General features: G+C 50.1%; 1 protein-coding gene across 2 annotated transcripts in view; it reads left to right on the forward strand.

Annotated features, from left to right (window-relative positions):
* Positions 1–19662, forward strand: part of DBNL (drebrin like) — a 41365-nt gene that overhangs the window by 12425 nt on the left and 9278 nt on the right. The window contains exons 3-11 of one of the 2 annotated variants that reach the window (XM_054017772.1): positions 542–654; positions 2903–2977; positions 3810–3956; positions 5037–5114; positions 9177–9328; positions 12000–12054; positions 12560–12634; positions 14039–14144; positions 16690–16842. In XM_054017772.1, coding sequence (XP_053873747.1) covers positions 542–654; positions 2903–2977; positions 3810–3956; positions 5037–5114; positions 9177–9328; positions 12000–12054; positions 12560–12634; positions 14039–14144; positions 16690–16842 — 954 coding nt within the window. The remainder of the gene's footprint in view (positions 1–541; positions 655–2902; positions 2978–3809; positions 3957–5036; positions 5115–9176; positions 9329–11999; positions 12055–12559; positions 12635–14038; positions 14145–16689; positions 16843–19662) is intronic. The other variant, XM_054017773.1, reaches the window with a different exon arrangement.

The following is a 19662-nucleotide window of genomic DNA, read 5'->3' on the forward strand; positions in this document are numbered from 1 at the left end:
CTGGAGCTCTTTTGCGATCCTGGGACTCCATCACGGTTACCTGTGCTGATGAGCTCTGCGTGGTCACCTGTGCTCTCCACGCTGGGCAAACAGGAAATGAAATTCAAACATTCGCGGGTCTTTTCCTGTCTACCTGGTCAGTGCATCTGAGTTGAGAGTGCTGTCCAGAGCGGTCACAATGAAGCACTGTGGGATAGCTCCCGGAGGCCAATAACGTCGAATTCCGTCCACACTACCCCAATTCCGACCCGCAAAGGCCGGTTTTATCGCTAATCCCCTCGTCGGAGGTGGTGTAAAGAAACCGGTTTAAAGGACCCTTTAAGTCGAAAGAAAGGGCTTTGTTGTGTGGACGTGTCCAGGCTTAATTCGGTTTAACGCTGCTAAAGTCGACCTAAACCCGTAGTGTAGACCAGGCCTAAGTTGGATGTTTTTCTGAGGGACGCTCACAGTAATTTTTCCTCTTCTCAAGACTGAGATGGTTGACTCAATCTCACTCTACTTATCTCTCTCCCTTTCTCCCTCTGTGGAAATAACTGTATAGATGGTGGCCTGGAGGAGCTGGTGGAGGAGCTCAACAGTGGTAAGGTGATGTACGCTTTCTGTCGGGTAAAGGATCCCAACTCTGGCCTTCCCAAGTACGTCATCATCAATTGGGTAAGTAGAGATGGACTGTTTCTGTTAGAATGTGGAGCCTTAGGTACATGTTTGATTCTCTCTCCAGGTGGGAAAGGATACACCCTTGAACCAGAGCTGCCAGCATCTAGAAAGCTAAGGTTGCGATTTTGTCACGGAATCCGTGACTTCCATTGACCTCTGTGACATCTTCTGCCTTGGGGCTGGAGCTCCCAGCCAGCCCTCCTTCGTAGCCCCTACCCTGCTGGGGGGACCATGCAGCTGCCCAGCTGCAGTGGGTGGCTGGTGAGACCCCACAGCAGCCTAGCCCTGCAGCGGTGGGGGACTCAGGAGCCCCAACAGCAGTGGGTGCTGAATCCGCCTCCCCATTTTGTCACGGATATTTTTATTAATAAGTCAGGGACAGGTCACAGGCTTCCGTGAATTTTTGTTTATTGCCCATGACCTGTCCCTGACTTGTTAGTAAAAATATCCATGACAAAAACTTTGCCTTATAGATAGCTAATGCTTGGAATGCCTTCAGGGCCAGAGTGAGACTCCCTGAAAAACACATGCAAATCTCTAGTGCACTGCAAAATGCTAAGAATTCAGATGAACAAAATGGGGAGATGTTCCTAGGCCTTCTGAAGTGCTCTGTTCTTGTTAAGAGGATAAGAACTGATATACTAGGTCAAACCAGTGGTCCTTCTACCCAGTTATCGTGTGGCCAGTACCAGAGCTTCAGGGGGAGTGTACAGAACAGGGCAGTTGTCATGATCCACCCATCTTCCCCTCCCCATTTCTGGTAGTCAGAGGTTTAGGGACATCCAGCACATGGGATGCATCTCTGACCATTTTGGCTAATAGCCACTGATGGATCTGTCCTCCATGAACTTAGCCAGTTCTTTTTTGAACACAGTTATACTTTGGCCGTCATGGCACAGTTCCACAGGTTAATTATATGTTGTGTGAAAAAGTATTTCCTCTTTATTATATTAAACCTGCTGCCTGTTAATTTCATTGTGTGATCTCCGGTTTTTGTTTTGTGGGAAAGGGTTAATAACACTTCCCTATTCATTTCCCACCCCACACACACACACACACCATTCATGATTTCATAGAACTTCTATCATAGCTTCCCCCTTAATTATCTCTCTTTTAGCTAAACAGTCCTAATATTTTTAGTGTCTCCTCATATGGAAGCCATTCCATACCCTCGATCATCTTTGTTGCCCTTCACTGAACCATGTCCATTTCAACTATATCCTTTTGAGATGGGCTGACCAGAACTGGACACAGTATTCAAGGTGTGGACGCACCATGGATTAGTATGGTAGTTAAGCTAGCAGTAAATATTATTGGGTTATTTAGGTTAAGGTTATTAAAGCTGTAAATATCCTGAAAATAACCTCTCTAGAGCATTATAGCTAGAATAAAATGTTTGAAAGTGAAGAAAACTTGGAGTTGAGATTCCACAAACAGAGCATGCACAGCACTGTTCTTTATTCTGTATAGGTTGTTGTACTGTGCTCGTCACTGTAGTATCTGAGCGCCTTCCAGCAGTACAGTGGAAGCCATGTGACGACAGGTCTGTCGCGTGTTGTTTTTTCTCTCAACCCTCTCGCCAGGGGAGAAGCCTGTGCAGTGGAGTGTCTTGTTTTGGGAGGGTTTTAGGTTTTTTGAAATGTACATGTTGCTTCGTATTGATGTTAGAAGGCTGGTCAAAGAAAGTGCCTGCGCTTGGAGCAGAAGGTGGTGAGTTTTGTGATGGTCCTTAATGCACTGATCCATGTGTGTTACAGGTCCCCCTCTGGGCCTGATCCGGGGGAAGATGTGTGTCTGTTGCAGCCCCACCTTTGGCACCTTGGCTGTTCAGCTCAAGCTGTAGCAACTCCTGCTTTCAGCCGCTGAGGTTCTCAGTTCAATCCCTGGTGCGTCAGCTAAGATGGCAGCCAGGTTTACAGGCCCAGTATCTGGGAGTAGGATCCTGTTCTTGAGGAACCAGGCACTGGTAGCTCTAGAGAGGGTTAGCAGAGAGGGGGTCTGCCACTTGGATGCTTATTTTACATTCATCTCTTACATTCCTCTCCTTCACTTTAAATAATGCTGCCAGAGCTTTGCCTTGGACATGCAGCATCTCTTCCCCTCAATCTGGCCTCCACCTCACCCTAGCATGGGTGATAGCTGTGATGTCCTGTTTCAAGGAGCCATGCGATGGGGGGCTTGTCTCAGTTGAGTGCTACACAGTCCTTGAGATGAGGTTCTAGGTACTGATGGTTTCTCTTTGCAGACTGGCGAAGGCGTGAACGATGTGAGAAAGGGAGCTTGTGCCAACCATGTCAGCACCATAGCAAACTTCTTAAAGGTACAGTCATGTTTTTATGATGATCTTTCTGGACCCTCCCTTTGCTGTTGTTTGGCCTCCCTATTATTCCAGATCTGCAGCCCTGGCTTTTTGTCCTTCCTGCTGGGAAAGGCCCGAGGGAGGTACAGCAAGTCTCCGTATTTACAGCCTGGGATCTTCCCGGGTGAGCATGGGCTTCTCCTGGAACAGAAACACAGCAGAAAGCCACAGCAGGGTGTGTGTTAAAATGCCGTTGGCACTCAGCTGAGTCCCCTTAACCACCTGTGAAGTGAACCTGTTGAGCATCCCGTGGGGGCTTGTTGCTGGTAGACACGTTCTTCTAAGTTTCTTTGAGAACCTATGTGTTTTAGGGGGTTTCCCCGATGAAAAATAGTTTCTGATGGAAAAAGAGACCATACACGAGGGGAGAGCTACAAACACGCATTCTCTCTTACTTTGTGAATATTTACCTGTTAGATTAACCGTTCCCCCTCATATCTGGCAGCCCTTTGAGCTGCAATTTGTGAGCAAATGGCTTCTTTAAACCCTGCTTTCAGGGCAGTAACGTGTCATGTCTCCTTCTGCCCTCTCTCTTTCAGTCCCTTGATCTTGGGGTTCCTTTATCCTTGCTGTTTTAGATTCAGTATTGAGTCCAGAAACTTGTGGCTCAGGTCTCTAAAGTGGAAAGTTCAGGTCAGCCCAGCATCCTTGTCAGGAGCTGGAGGAGAATGGGTGACAGCAGCAGCCTGACCGTGCCACTTCACACAGTGTGTCTCTTTCGGCAGAAGGATGTCGTCCTTTAGCCCTTGGAGTCAAGTTTCTCCTAACTGTGCTGCTCTTTTTCTCTGCCCAGGGTGCCCATGTGACGATAAATGCTCGGGCGGAGGAGGACGTAGAACCTGACTCAATCATGGAGAAAGTTGCCAAGGCTTCCGGCGCAAACTACAACTTCCATAAAGAAAGTAGCAGGTTCCAGGATTCAGGCCCTCAGACGCCAGTGGTGAGTTCCTGGGACCTTTCTAAGTAACCTTTGCACCCCTGGGCTGCAGGGACAGCAGGGATCTAGCTGCCAGTGTCTCAGCTGCGCGGCAAATAGGGCTGCTCAACTCTGATCCTGGTGTGACGGTGCCTTTGTCCTGGAGCTAGCCGTGGTATTCTTCATGGCCTCACCCTCTGTATCTCAGAACTTCTTTCTCTGGAGCTGATGGCTAGTGCCGGGGCGAAATGAGAGACCAGCCTCAGTGTATTCTCAAGTGTTGTCTTGTCTGTAGTGACTCCAAAGCAACAACACTGGAATTTCTAAAGCACCCCTCCCAAGACGTTAGAGTTCACGTGTGTTAGCTCACAAGAAGAGCAAATTCTTTTCAATTTCAAACATCGATTTTTGCGCTTTCACTTTTCAAACACTGCACAAGCATCAGCTCATCTCAACACTAGAAAAGAACCACACACACAATACGTCAGGGTCAGGGTGCTGACCGTCTGAGCTTGGTCACTGAATGGTATTTTCTTGATCTTCTTAATCATCTGTGTCTTGGTGCTGTTTCATTGCTATTTGTGTCTGTCTTCCTTTCTCTTGTTGTTATTGAAGATCGTTTGCTGATCCAGTGATGAGCTCTCAGCTCCTTAGCTTCTGCCACATGGCAAGGTGGGGCCTGGGACTTATTCTTCAAATATCTATATATTTACCACTGTCTTTTTCCTTTTGGGTAATTTCCCTCCCTCATCCTGCCAGTTTTGTCTGTCTCTAAAATGCAGCTCTCAGATTACAACTTCCTGTCTCTCTTTGGGCCAGACTTCAGGGTCTGGCTCATGCGGAGTCATAAACTGGCTTTCAACATTCCATTGGGCTTTCCCTTTCCAGGGTCCTCTCCAAGGTTGGGGAAATGTGGAGACCGCATGGCCGGTTGTACAGAAGCAGGCACTTAATGGTCTTGTTGAACAGTTTTGGGTGCACTATCCTGGGAGGGGAACCTGAAAGATGCTGGGCTGTATTGCCAGTCTGCTGCAATTTTCTGACAACTAGATCCTGATTATATACAGACTGCCTCAGCTGTGTGCTTCTCTTGTCCACCTCCAGGGTTCTGTCTACCAGAAGACAAACGCCATGTCTGAAATCAAGAGGGTCGGTAAAGATAACTTCTGGGCCAAAGCAGAGGTGAGTCCCTGAGCATTGGATTGGTGAGGGAGGCTTGATTTGGGTAAGGTGTTTGGATTTAACGTGAGCTTTTTTGTCACTAACTGCCTCTTCCTCCCCTTCCTAAAGCTGGGTTTTGCTGACTACTGGATAATGGATTCATGGCATGGGAAGGGTTTGTTCTGCTTTAGTGGGGGTGACTGTTTCCACCTGCTGCTATAGAAGTGACTGGAAAAAGTATTGGGGACTGTCCTGACTCCCACGTGTCCTGCCGGGTGTGTAAGCAGAACCCAAAATACAGGAGTGAGGGTGGAAGGAAATTGTGCTTCAGGTGAAAATTAACTGGAGACATGTCAGTTTTCATATTTAGGCAGCTCATCTCTGTGTCACTGTCCCTCAAGGTCTGTCTAGATTCTTATTTGGTCCTCATCTCATAACACCTGAGAGCTTCCAAAATAACAATAAGCTCTGTTCTTCTTTCCCAGCCTTTTGACTCATTAGCTTGGGGTGTGTGTGAGTGAGTGAAGAACTTACTGAGGGGAAGCCGAATCAAGGAAGGGCTCTGAATATACTGAGGTTTGTGGTCTCTTCTCTCTTGTAGCAGTGAGTTCCGTAGTCTGGTCTAGCTCCAGCAAGAGTCCTGCCCTTTCGAGGCTCCCACTGATGGTCGGCAGGTTCACGGATGAAGTGGGGTGTAGCTGTTGTGGGAGGTCATGGCTCTGGAGGGGAAGGTGTCTCTTGGGGAAACAGGTCAGATCCCAAGAGGGCTGTGACTACGGAACCAGTGCGCTGAGTGGAATGCTGCGGCGGGTTTGGTTAAGCACTCAGGCTGTTGCAGTCCTTAATGGGTGTTTGACTCATCCCTGGATCTAAATCCCGAGCTGTGACAATGAAGCCTGCAGGTCCTGGATATGAGCATTTCCGTGGCCAGGGCTGTGTCTGATGGGACAATCTCCCCGCCAGTCCCAGCAGGAAGTGGGCATGTTTTGTCCCACTGCCTGTTGGGGCATGTGGTAGCACAGAGGAGTCTGAAAACCAAGCTAACAATCTGAGGGCAGGTGCCCTTGACAGTGGGCGATGTTACAAAGGAAGCAAGTTCTCCAAAACCTCCCCGCTGCCCAGTCTAGCCTGGGCTCAGCTTGGCCAGCTGCTCTTTCGATTTTGACTAGGCACTGAGAGAGCAAGGCAGTAGTGCTGCTCCATTTGACACGGAGGACATCTGGATCGGGGGGTCGTACTTGTCCTGCTGGCACTCAGGCCCATGGTGTCTCAGCAGCTCGCCAGTGGCTTCCTGTAGGTGCGGGAGAGGACAGAGCCTTGTGGGGCTCCACTGATGAGGGTGTTGGAGGAAGGGTTCCCCATAAGGACCCTCTGGGTTCAGCCTGAGAGGAAGGACCAGAACCACTTCAGGTCATTTCTGTTCCCTCCTGCAGCCTCTTGGATATGTGACAGGCGCATTTGGTGATGGATGCTATGAGATGCTGTGGAGAGGGGCAGCAGGATGTGAGGCTGGCTCTGGATAGGTTAGGCCATCTACCAGAGCAGCCAGTGCTGTATCTGGGTCCCGGCCTAGAGGCATCCAGGGTACTGCCAAGTAGGGTGGTGTTGCAGGTCTCTTGTGCATTAGCTGCGCGGGGCAGGTTTAGAAACCAGGCTAGTTAAATCTGCCTGCATACCAAGTATAAACCAGCCATGAGCCTGCCTCGGAGCAGGAGGCTAAACACTGGGGACAAGTGATGGTTTCTTCAGTCCTGGCCAGACGGAGAAAGGATGGTCCAATGGGTAGGCAATCGCACTAGGTCTTGGAAGACCACGCTTCCATTCCCTGCTCTGCCACAGACTTCCTTTGAGTGTCCCAAGGGAAGTCACTTAGCTGCTCTGTGCCTCCTCTGTCGGATCGGGACCATAGCGCCCTGCCTTACCTCATGGGGGAGAGTGTGTGTGTGTGAGGTTAAATGTATTGGAGGTTATCAGGTGTGCAGATACTGTGGTGATGGTGGCCGGATAAGTACTTGAGTGATTTAGTTAACAGGGTTGATGAGGTTAAAGGTTAGCCTCATGAAGGGTGGTGGTGACAATCTCTGTTGGGGGGTGACTGTGACATGGACACTCTTGCAAACCTCCCACCATTATTAACTTCACCCACGTTCAGTGCTGGGAGCTCCTTGGGTTGTCAGCACCTGCAGATACTGTTAACGCCACCTGCGTTAAGCTGCTCTGAACAATGCTAATGGCTCCTATGGGTGTTGACAACCCATCTGCCGCAGAGAGCTTCCGGTGATACCTGTAGTGGAGTTGAGCCAGTGTTAGCAAAGAAAGGTTGGTTTTGGGGAATGTTCTCTAGTGTGGACACACTGGAAGCAAGAGTCTGTTGCCCAATCCTTTTTAATAGTCAGTAGTACTTGTGTTGATGGCCAGTTGATCTGAAGGTAACCAGGTTCTTGTCCCAGAATCAGGCTATACAGAACTGAAATCAATGAGTTCAGTATCGCGTAGGGACCCTTAGGATATACGGCAGGGACACTCACACTGAGGGCAAAGGAAAACCTTCACAATTTGTATTAAAATAAGGAATGAAGCCAGAAAAGCTCCAAGCCACAATAATAAATGGGAATAATCCAGTACTGGGGATATCTGTGGTATCATTCGTTGCATAAGCTCTTAGATTTACATATTGCACCCTTCCTTGAGGACCTGGTGGTAAGAGACAAAGAACCAGCCCTGTCTCTGGCATGTCAAATGAGTCCGATGGTCCAGGTTCCTCAATGCTCCAGACTGATGGGAGATAACAATAGAGCCGAAGGGGCAAATGGAAAGCTAACAATGGAAAAGCGCTCTCCCTACATGGTGGTTTGCCCATAGCCTGAGCACCAATCCGGAATATTCAGGCTAATACTCAGCCTGCCATGCCCAAATCTCACCACCTCACCCTCATCATATTGGGGTGCACTTATCCTATAGGTAAGGCTATGTTTTAGTCACGGGTATTTTTAGTAAAAGTCATGGACAGGTCACAGGCAATAAACAAAAAGTCACAGCCCTGTGACCTGTCCATGACTTCTACTAAAAATACCTGTGACTAAATCTTACCTGCTGGGAGGGGGCGCTCCTGAAGACTGCTGCTGGGAGGGGCAGCGCGGGGGCCCTGCTGCTGCTGTGGGGAGGGGTGGGGGACGGCCCAGGGCCATGCGGCTGCTGCCCCCGGACCGTTGCTCCAGGGCAGCACGAGGGATCAGCTGCCTGGGGCTGCCAGAGCAGCGTCTGGTGTGGCTGGCTCTGGGGCTTCCCCAGCTGCTGGGGTGATCCTGGGGTCAGCCGCACCAGCGCTGCAAAATTCACGGAGGTCGCGGAAAGTGACCTCAGTGAATGATTCGCGGCCTTCCCAGTAGGTTAACAAATTAATCCTCATTATCATACCCATCCCTTTGTTCTCAAGCAGTTTTGTGGTTATCACTTCTGTGTTCCTGTGGTTACCGGTTACCGTTAGGTTCCAACTCCTGCTGTTCAGCTAGCTATTCCTAGTTCCCCAAAGCTAAGGATAATTGTCAGGCCATTTATCTATGACAAGGGTAACAGGCCTACTTTATTTGACTATACTTATGCTAACTTGCTTACGCTAATGTCTTACAGGGCACAGGCCTGTAGGTTCCTTGTGTTACAGCTGACTACAATAAAGGCTAAGCTAGCACTCTGGGCTACAGGTCCCAGTTTCTGTTCTCTGTTCCCATCAGGAAGGGGAGGGCTCGGTCTCAGGGCATGGCCCTGATCGCTGTCAGGGCTTCTGTGACTGTGCTTACATGAGCAAGCAAAGTCTTTGAGGGAGGAGTCTGTGTTTCCGGGTCCGCCCTCCATGTGGAGTCGTTGGAGCCCTCCCAGGAGCGTGTGGGGTGATGTTAGAGCAACCAGGGCTGCACACGCTCCAGCTGACGGTGCATCCAGCTGTAGCGGACAACACAGTAACCAGCTGTAAATCTCTCGTGATGGTTGGTGATTAAAGTACGAAGACATGGTGAGGAGAGAGCTGTGGGGATTTTTCTCCCATGCTGGCAGCTTTAACCAGACTTGGCACGCTCCTGTCCTTAGAAAGACGAGGAGAACCGCCGGCTGGAGGAGAAGAGGAGAATGGACGAGGAGCGGCAGCGACTGGACAAAGAGCACCAGGAGCGGGAGCTGCAGGAAGCAGCCGGGCGTGAGCAAAGGTTTAAAGAGAGATCCAGTGAGATTGATGCTCAGAAGTGAGTCTCTTCTTTGCACTGAGAAGATCTAACAGCTTCCTTGCCTTATTCCAGGGGTCTGTCTGGTCTCCTTCCCTCTGACCCAGGGGCTGCTTTATTCTCCCCCTCCCCCTACCACCACATGCCATCGGGTTAGCAATCCCCAGAGCATAGGACCCAGGAGCGAGGACCTATGTAGGGAATGCTCCACCCTCACCTCAGAAGACAGTCCCAGTGCCCTTCCAGCCAGATCTCTGGCGTCTCTCCTAAATGTCCCCTTCACTGTGCCAGTCTCCCCATTCCTGTCAGCGGAGAGGGGAAGTGTGTGGCCCAGTGGGTTTCAGGGAGTGGCAGACTCGCTTTATCTGTCCGCGCACAACAACGTGAACTCTCAGTTAAAGTTCCTCCAGTGCATTTCCTGTCCATGCAATCGCTGAAAATCTAGGAAGTCACCATTCAGGCAACAGCCACTTCCAGAAACACCCTGGCTGCTCACCTCCACAACACCCTTGCCTCCTATACAAACAGTCAGCCACCCACAGTACACACCTCTGACCCTCCCAGTTGTGCTGACACACACACAACTCCAGCTTCTGACTGGCTTACCTGCTGCTAGGCAGTATGACAGCGAGTCACTCGCTAATGTGTCATAGTCTTTATGAGGTCAGAGTTAAGGCTATGCCCTGGAGTCCCGGTCCGATGAGCCTAGTAAATTCTGTTGGATGGGGCTCCTGTCTGGTAAATCATCCAGGTGGAGAAGGTGCCTTCTCCACAGCCAAGCTACAAGCTCTGCTTGTTGAGCAACTTCAGCTGAAGTCGTCCTGCCCCATCCCTCTATGTCCTGTCCCCAATAGGGCATAGAGGCTGGTCTGACGGGCAAGACTTTGCCTCCTCCACCCTGGAACTGCCTCCTCCCTCAAACAGCTCTCTCAGACTCAAGAGGGGAGCCCCAGCGAACAGACCTTGCTCAGTCCATCAGACCAGGGCTCCGATTGGCGCAACCATAAGCCCAGTCTTAGACGTGACTCTCTCTCATCTTTATACCTACCCCTACGGCCATCCATGGTATTGTGCAGCAGAACCACAGTGGTGTCCGTGCCCAGGCTGTTTCTGTGTTGATTGCTGGCAATACGTCTGCTGCCCCAGCACATGTGCAGATCTCAATTCTGTAGCTGCTGCCTGAAAACAAATGCTAGGTGTTGAAACCATGGCTGAAAACACAACTCACCCATTCACAGACGGTTTCCAGAATGCTACAGTAGCACCTCTTGCATCCACCATTTGCAGTCTGACACGGTCCCATGTTTAGGGACATTCCCCTCCTCCCCAAATACACACACCTACAGCTCTAGGACATTGCAGTTTCTCAAGGCCACACGCTATAAGCAGCAAATGTGGCCGGAGCCTGTTAGTTGCAGTGCAGGGCAGACAAGGTAGCTGAGGGTTGAGATGGGGCTTGGGGCTGTGGAGCGATGTAACTTCTTATTTCCACGCTCTTTGGGGTCTGTGTTGGTGGATCCTGCAGTCTGGCAACCTTGACTCTGTTAACACTTTTGGTGTGAGGCTGTAGTATGTTTGAGGGTGTTTTGTAGCTCCTCCTAATGAGAGCGAGCCTTGCCCCCTGCTTGGCGTCTGACCCGGAGTCTCGTTGCTCTTGTGCCCCCAGTGGCGGTATGAGTAGCCACACCAGAGGCACCCCAGAGTCAGCAAGGAGCATGATAGACTGGCAGGGAGCAAATCCCTCCCCAAAGCCATGCACTGATAGGCACAGGGGGTAAGGTGGGTACCAGCACCTCCCCCTGCCGGGAGAACAGACAGCAATGCCCACCCCTTGCCCTCCTGAGCGGGGGCTGGCAATAGCAACCCCTTCCCCCCCCCCCCCCCCAAAACATCTCTGCCGCTAAGGACACTGGGTGGGGAGAGCAGTGGCTGATTTTACTGCCACTAGACACTGTCCACATGGGCTCTGACCTCCCTTCGTCCTTTCAGTGGGGGCAGTGATATCCTGGCTCCAGAATTCTTTCACAGAGCCTGGGGTTGTGGGGGAGGAACAGCCCCCCAGTCTGTGTTTGCCCGGTCCCTCGGGCAGGGAGTTCTTCCCCCACCCCTGAAGGGTGTGTTGGGGGGGAAAGGGGTCCCATGGTGATGCGTGAAAAGTGATCAGAGAAGCTGGAGTGGCCACATCTCCTTGCTACTGCCCCACAGTTCCCACCTACATGACTCCAATAGTGGGGTGGGGGGTGGGCTCATCTCGGGGTTGGGGCTGACACACCTATCCTGTTCTCTTTTCCCCCTCTCTCCCCCACCCCCTTATTAAACCAAAACCTTGGGGAAATGCTTCACTCTCCCTCCTGCTCCTGGAGCTGGCCCTAGGGGCCCCCACAGGCTCAGCTGCCAAGTGCTGGCTGCTGCTATGAGGAAGTCCTGAAATGGGTGGGGGTCCTTCCTTGTGAACGCTATGGCAAGGATGGGGATTGTTCATATGACAGAGGGGAGCCCCTAAAGTGCCAATTTTAGGGGAAGCGGTGAGGGCAGCACCCCGCTGTAAGGTTGCCTGTGCCAGGGCCCTAGTGCAGTATGCAGCAGCAGAGAGCCGGGGAGCTCCGCCCAGCTGGGCTGCTTGGCACCAGGGGCAGAGCGAGCAACTCGGCCTGGTTATTATTTAACTCCAGTTTGTTATTTACAATGGCAGGAAATTCCAGCAGCAGCAGGATACCCAGAGCAGGGACAAGGAGAAGCAGCAATGGGTGAGTTTTGACAATCGCCGTCCCTTCGACCTCTTATTCGTGACTCTTGCAGAAATCTGGGGAGGGGGCAGGGTCTCCTAGAATAGCGCAGCGTGGACTGCATCTGGGGGAGCTCCAGACAGACAGATGCCCATGAGCAACGTTATACCTAGACAGGCTGAAGCAGTGTCAGGACTTCCCTTGTGGAATGTGTGTAAGGGTCAGGAATGACTTGTCCAACACCTGCAGAACTGTCCCGTCCGGCCAGGTGCATTGGACAGAGAACGGCTTTGTCAGAGCATCAGCTGTCAGTCACTCTCATAGGCAGGTTCCAAAGCCTGGCAAACTGGGTGTGTCCAGAATTTGGCTGTCTGGCTCTGTAATGACCATCCTTCCGATGCTGCTCCTCGTTCCCGTCCCCCGGCGCCAGGGGAAGCCATGTTTCGGGGCGGGGTTTGGCCTGGGGGCTGGGTGAGAGATCCTTGTCTCTGTGGCTGCAAGAGCAAAGGGTTGTCTTGTGCTGCAGAAGGAGCAGGAAGCGGAGCACCAGGCCACCCAGCGGAGGGGCCTCCGGAGGAGCGAGTCTGTGGAGAAAGCTCAGGTACGTCCGAGGAGGAGCTCCCATGGTCTGCTGCCAGCACCGACAGCCACGGCTGCGCCAGCCAGGCCTACGGGCAATCCATGGCTAAGCAGTGCGCTCCTTTTCCTGCCGCTTCAAAGTGCACATGGAATGAATTGACCCTCGCAGTAACCCTTCCTTTGTTCCCTTCCCCTCAGAGGTGCTGGGGACACGGCACGGACTATTCAGACGCAGCAGTCGCATGTATTGCCTCGCCTGCCTGGTCCTTCAGCTGGGTGCTTGTCTCCTGGGGGCTTTGAGTTACTCTCTAAGGCCCACACAGCTGGCTGTGGGTCTCCTGAGAGCTTGTTCCCCAACTTGTTGTGGGCTGTGGGTCTTCTGAGGGGCGTGGACTCCTATCTGCCTCCACACGCCTCATGGCCATGCGTCTCTTGGTGTCACAGGTGCTTGTCCCTGACGCTCCTGGGGGCTGGGGAGCTTTCACTGCCCTCCCTCAGCCTAGCCTGTGGGTGCAGGGGCTTGCTCCAGGCCTCCACTGATGGCTGCTGGTCTCATGGGGACTGGGGTTGTTTGTCCTAGTGGCTGGGTCTTGTTCTTCCCACAACTTTCCTGTATTTCTGTGAAGGGAGGGAAAAAGAGGGTGAAATTTAGGCTTCCCAGTTTAGTTCCCAGTCATAAGTGAGGCCTGTCTGCTGCTTCTGTGGAGCTCCCCAATAGAGGACTTCAACAGAACAAGTGAGAGGCTCCATGTGCCATATTGGTGGTACCTTGTTCTCCAGCTGCCTGTTTCATGCAGGCAGAGGGCCAGTGCTGAGAAGGAATCGCAGGGCAAGGTGGTAACGTAGGCCTTGGTGCCATCAGAGGGTTGTGACTAGTCCCATGATACCACCGTATCCATTCTACCAGAGGCCTCGTCAAGTCCAAGGCCAGAAAAGGACCATTGTGATCCTCTAGTCTGATCTGTGTCTCACAGGCCAGAGAAGGTCCCACAATAATTCCCAGAGCTGATCTGTTAGAAAAACATCCAGTCTTGATTTAATATCGCGCAGTGATGGAGACTCCACCACGACCCTGGGTAAATTGTTCCAGTGGTTAATTACTCTGTTGAAAATGTACACAGCACAGTAACAGCGATGAAACCACAACCCCTCTAGGACTTGGAGTTGATGAGTACACGTGACCTCTCAGCACTGACTTGTAGGTACATCCTGAAGGGAATGAGCAGAACTGTTCTAAAGCTGTTCCAGGCAGGTGGGTGAGCAATACCCAGGGATTTACGAAATGAGATGGGTTCTTACCTTGAAAACCAAACCATCTGCCAGCATTGTGTATTGCAGAGCCAGGTGACAGAATCGATTATCCAACCGTGGGAATAATGGCTTGTGTCTTACGTGGATGCGTGTGTGTGCTCTTTTTTCCTCACAGGAAGCGGCATCGCTGATAGCGCAAAGATCAGTGAACCCACGGGACATCTTCAAACAGAAGGAGAGGTCTATGCCCTCAGAAACAGCTGCCTTCGGTTCCCAACCAGGTATAAAGCAAGAGTGGAACATCAGCAGAGAGAACAGTGCTGGCTGATAGCCTGCTCAGGGGTTATAAAGCTCCTCAGGAAAGACACAGTCAATGCCATGTTAACATACGGCTTACAGGTAAATACATAGGGAACGTGTGATACGAAGGTGTTATCAGCATGTGTTTGGGATAGGCATGCTACTCCCAGAGTGCCAGATGCAGAAGTGAGTTACAGTGGTCATTCCAGTTCTGATAAAACTCCTATCACACAACCATGTGATCTGCATTATAGGTGGAGCAATGCCTAGAGATAAGTTTGTCAAACACTTCCCATTATAAGCCTCTCCTTTTCAGCAGCTAATAACTTCACCCAGCCGGTGAGGTTGAGATTTTCCATGCTTGTCCCAGCTGTCTCCTGGATTTTTTTAATGATTCAGCAAAAATAGGTTTGTGAACGTTAAGTCTAGAACAGGGGTCAGCAACCTTTCAGAAGTGGTGTGCCGAGTCTTCATTTATTCACTCTAATTTAAGGTTTCGCGTGCCAGTAATACAGTTTAACGTTTTTAGAAGGTCTCTTTCAATAAGTCTATAATATATAACTAAACTATTGTTTTATGTAAAGTAAATAAGGTTTTAAAAATGTTTAAGAAGCTTCATTTAAAATTAAATTAAAATGCAGAATCCCCTGGACCGCTGGCCAGGACCCAGGCAGCATGAGTGCCACTGAAAATCAGCTCGCGTGCCGCAGGTTGTCTACCCCTGGTCTAGAAGGTACCCTTGAGATCAGCTAGTCTGACTTCCAGGATTTTCACCAGCTTCACCACCCCAATTTGAACCAGGGACCTTCAGCGCCACATGTGAAGACCACTTAAAAGGAGGGATGGTGGTGTAGATAGGGTACTAGGATGGAAGAACTGGGTTCAATCCCTACTTTGCCACAGACTCCGTCTATGGCCGTGGGTAAGTAAGCAAGCAGTAGCTTAGAGGAGCCGTGGAAAATGTCTTGCTTCCACTTCCAGTTCCAAGGGGCTGAACGTTCAGAAATATCACTGCTGTTTTTGAGCACAAGAGGCAGGAAAAACAGATGCTTCTGCCGATGGTTAGACATTTTCCATCTGATTCTTTGAACAACTCTGGCATCTCCAGCGTTTGCAGTAGGTACTTGAAATTTGACAGCAGATAGTCCTGATGTAAAAGAGGTGCCTTTGCTGTCCGAAAAATCAAGTTGGCTAAACCTGGTGATTAGTCCCAGGAAATTGTCATTTGCATATGCATGGTAGTATTGGCTCAAGACTTAATTCACTGAACATTCTGTCTGCACCGGGCATGCTCCAAAGCCTCGCTCAGTTAAATAGTGACCCGCTTGCACCCTCCCAGCAAAACACCCTTTAGCCAAACAGCACGCTGTGTTGGAAGCCAGGCGAGTGGTAATTCAAATCTCACCTCTCCCACTGAATGCTTTTAATGTTGCTTTGTGCTTCGCAACCCTTATTGTGGCTCACATGGTCATATCTGGCAGAGAAGGGAACAGAACCGAGGTCTCTTAACATGAGACCGAGTCTTATTCACTTAGCCACACTGCCTCCCTCAAATAACACGGCTATATACTTGGCTAGGTTGTAACCTCCACCACTGCTGTAACATTCCCTTCCCAGAGCCAGGATTAGAACCTAAGACCCTTGATACTCCACACTCCACTGCTGTCTAGCAGAATTGTGCACTGTGCCGGGTAGGCAGAGTCTTATTGGGAAAGTGTGCGTAACATCCCCCTCTAGTGGTGGACACAGAAGATAACTGCTGCCTCTGGCTAGCTTCTATTCCTTTAACTCAGGGGGTAGAGGACTTTCCTACAGAACTGAGGGTCAAAGCCTGCTGATGACCTATGGCTGGAGTCTTTGTGGTTCCACACGAGGGCACTTTTGTTTATGCAGTTTTCTCTTAAAACCTAGGAAATGTAATATGGAAAAGTAAACTAAAAGAACGTTATTACCTTTGCAAAGTCAAGCACTCAGAAGTTAAGCAGTGCCAGAATGGCGGTTGCCCGTGCATCCTTAACTTGTCCTCCTTGTGCATATGTCATTAATTACATGAACACATGCGATTTCTTCCAAAAGGACTCCTGCCTCGTTTAGTGCACAGGATGAACAGCAACTGAAGCAGGTTTGGGTAGTGAATGAGGCTGTTGTCCATAGGATCCCCCTGCCTCGCATTCTGCTTTTTGCTGTAACAGTGTAGCAGGGGATATAGAAAGTGATAGGATGCTCTTGTGGCAGTCCCTGGACTGGAACTCAGGAATACTAGGCAATAAGACTGTGTCTCGGACAGTAAATCCCACAGATCTCGGGGGCAGATCAGCTGAGCGAGAAGATGCCGTTTCTCCCGAGTCACTTTTCAGAGCAGTGCCGCACCGGAACAGTTGGTTCCAACTGCTATAGCTGCTTCAAAAGGAGTAAGCGCAGAGATGGTGGAGCGAAGAGTAGGTACTTCCCATTTGTACTCTTCTCTGAACAGCTCGCTTGCTTGCTTGATGTGCCTAGTGTGTTTCTCGCTTCCGTCCTTCCCAGGCAAGCTACGGAGCCCCTTCCTGCAGAAGGAGAGCAGCCCTGTCCACGCTCCGGCCTCCCCAGTCCACTCAGCTGCCCAGGCCTTTCATCCACCCTCCCTTGTCCATCCCTCTGCTCGGGAGACGCCTCCAGCCTCTCCGGTTCCTGGCTCAGGTGTGTTGCTTTACCTTCCCCACCAGGTCACTAGGCAGGGGCGCTGGAAGAAATGTGTATAGTGGGGGTGCTGAGAGCCATTGAACCCAACTATGAACCCTGTATATGATGGAAACCACTTCAAGCCAGGGGGTGCGTCAGCTCCCCTAGTTCCACCAGGGGAGAGCTTTCACTTTGGCTCTCGGAGCAGGTCTGCCAGCTATTGTGGCTTCTGCCGTAGTACAAGATATTTTCAAGGTTGTCATGGCTTAGTTTCATTCTGTCTCCACATGCCCATAACTTTCTGAAAAATTCTCCTTTGGGCCAGAAACTTGGCCTGCTGTATCTCAGACCAGGAATGACTTTTGTTTGCTAAGTCTGAAGACGGTCCTTTCAGCTGTTAGTGTTATGGAGAGTGGGGAATAATCCAGCTTCTCAGCATTATGTCTTTTTTGCTCACCAGTAACTCCAATGGCTGGACTCCAAACACTGCATGTGAATGGCCTTTCTGAGCCAGCAGGCTTTCGTTGTGGGGAAGAGCTGCCTAAAAATCTAAAAGCAGGCACACTTGAGAGCCCTTGTCTGAACCTGCTCAATTAGCAGGGCCCGGTTTATGTATTTAAGTGTGTTCGGTGCTTTTCAAATGAGCTAGATGGGTCTCTGCACTGGAGAACTTGCAATGGAAGGATCTAGTCCTGCAGATGCCACTAGACATCCACCAGCAGTCCCATAGGTCTTAGCAGTGAAGGTTAAAACAAGGAATTAAGTAAAAACACGCAGGTGGCTCCTTTTCTCTCCTTTTCCTTTATTTTCTTTTAAAAAGAAAACAAGGATACAATGTGTTTTAAATCAGCAGGAACACAACGTTTACGTTGCATGTTCAGATACAAAATCCAGAGAGTGCAAAAGGGAAGGATCTCTCACAGTAACGCAAACTCCCCTGCATTGCAGATATGGAAGATTATTGTTTTTATTTCTAGTTAGGCTATTAAATATGACTTAAATGTTACAGTACATACAACATGGATGAGTTCTGTGTTTGTACAGCACCTTGCACACCGGGGGCATGAGCTAAGATTTTGCTTTGCTTAATCTACCTGGGTTGTAGAGGTGCTGATTGCAACTCCATAATTAAAGTGACACCCAGGCTTGTTATGACACCCTCTTTCCTCCCCAAATTATTTTTACTGTGAAGTACAACGTTCCTTTTATTTCCTTTGTGTACTGTTACAAGGTTATGCTTCCTGGAGGACAGAGTGCTTAAAGGTTGAAGTGCTGAAATTCACCCATTTTTAATTTACTCGTGGGGAACGTCTTCTATTTTTTTAAAGCTGAAAAAGGACACTTCTGGGTTTTCTTTCAAATTGTCCCCAAAATGCAGTCTCTGGGACCCAGCATAGAAAGGTTCCATCCCAAGAGATTCAAGGGGGCCTGGGGAACTTGGTACATCAGTATAAACACCTTGCAAAATTCATAAGAACATATTGGAAACAGAAAAGGTTCAGAAAAGGGCAACAAAAATGATTAGGGGTATGGAACAGCTTCCATATGAGGAGAGATTAAAAAGACTGGGACTTTTCAGCTTGAAAAAGAGACGACTAAGGGGGGATATGACAGAGGTCTATAAAATCATGCCTGGTGTGGAGAAAGTAAATAAGGACGTGTGATTTATTCCTTCTCATAACACACAAACTAGGGGTCACCAAATGAAATTAATAGGCAGCCGGTTTAAAACAAACAAAAGGAAGTATTTTTTCACACAATGCACAGTCAACTCCCTGCCAGAGGATGTTGAGAAGGCCAAAACTATAACAGGATTCAAAAAAGAACTAGATAAATTCATGGAGGATAGGTCCATCAATGGCTATTAGCCAGGATGGGCAGGGATGGTGTCCCTAGCCTCTGTTTGCCAGAAGCTGGGAATGGGCGACAGGGGATGGATCACTTAATGATTCCCTGTTCTGTTCATTCCCTCTGGGGCACCTGCCATCGGCCACTGTCGGAAGACAGGACGCTGGGCTAGATGGCCCTTTGGTCTGACCCAGTATGGCTGTTCTTATGTCCACTACTCCAAATGCTGTAATAAAATACAAGTCTCAGTATGCTTGGCCCATGTGGCCTGTTGAATAGTGCACTGGGCTGGGATTTGAGAGACCTGGGTTCTATTCCCATCTCTACTCCTTGTCTACTGTGTGAACGTGGGTATGTCACTGCCCTGTTCTGTGCCTCGGTTTCCCCATCTGTAGAATGGGGATGATAATACTGACCCCCATAAGCTTTGCGGTTTAGTGCTGGAAGAGTTCAGGATTACTGTTATTCTGCACCAGGGCTTTGGTGATAAGAAAGCTGACACTGGGCCTGATCCCTGGGTTACAGCAAAGCTACCAGAGGCTTAATTTCCTGAGACAACACATCCCCTTTATAACAGTGTCCTCAGGAACCAAGTATTTGGAATGTTCAGAGTGGGAGGGAAGCCTGACAGTGTCCTTGATGCAGAGAGCTTCCTACCAGGGGCAGCGCGGACATATAGAGCAAACTTATTCATGGATCCAGCCTTCTCTGACCAGTCCTGCTTTGTTTCTGGTTTCCGTGCACGCCTCTTTGAGTTGCAAGTGGCTTTTCCTCCAGCTAGCAGACGCTCTGCAGCAGTGACGCAGCCCCTTCCCAGGGTGAGGTTCCATCTCCAGCGTGCTGCCCTGTAGCTGCTTGGCTCTGCTAAATATTCAGCAGCCACATTGCGGTGAAGTTCTCTTTGCTGCGTCTCTTCCTCTTCCAGTACCTGGTCCCGGCATCTGCTACCTTCACCCTGTTTTCTCCCTTAGTGCTGAGACGGTTGGTGCC

This window comes from Malaclemys terrapin, chromosome 2 (genome assembly GCF_027887155.1).
Source record: "Malaclemys terrapin pileata isolate rMalTer1 chromosome 2, rMalTer1.hap1, whole genome shotgun sequence".
Classification (NCBI taxonomy): Eukaryota; Metazoa; Chordata; order Testudines; family Emydidae; genus Malaclemys; species Malaclemys terrapin.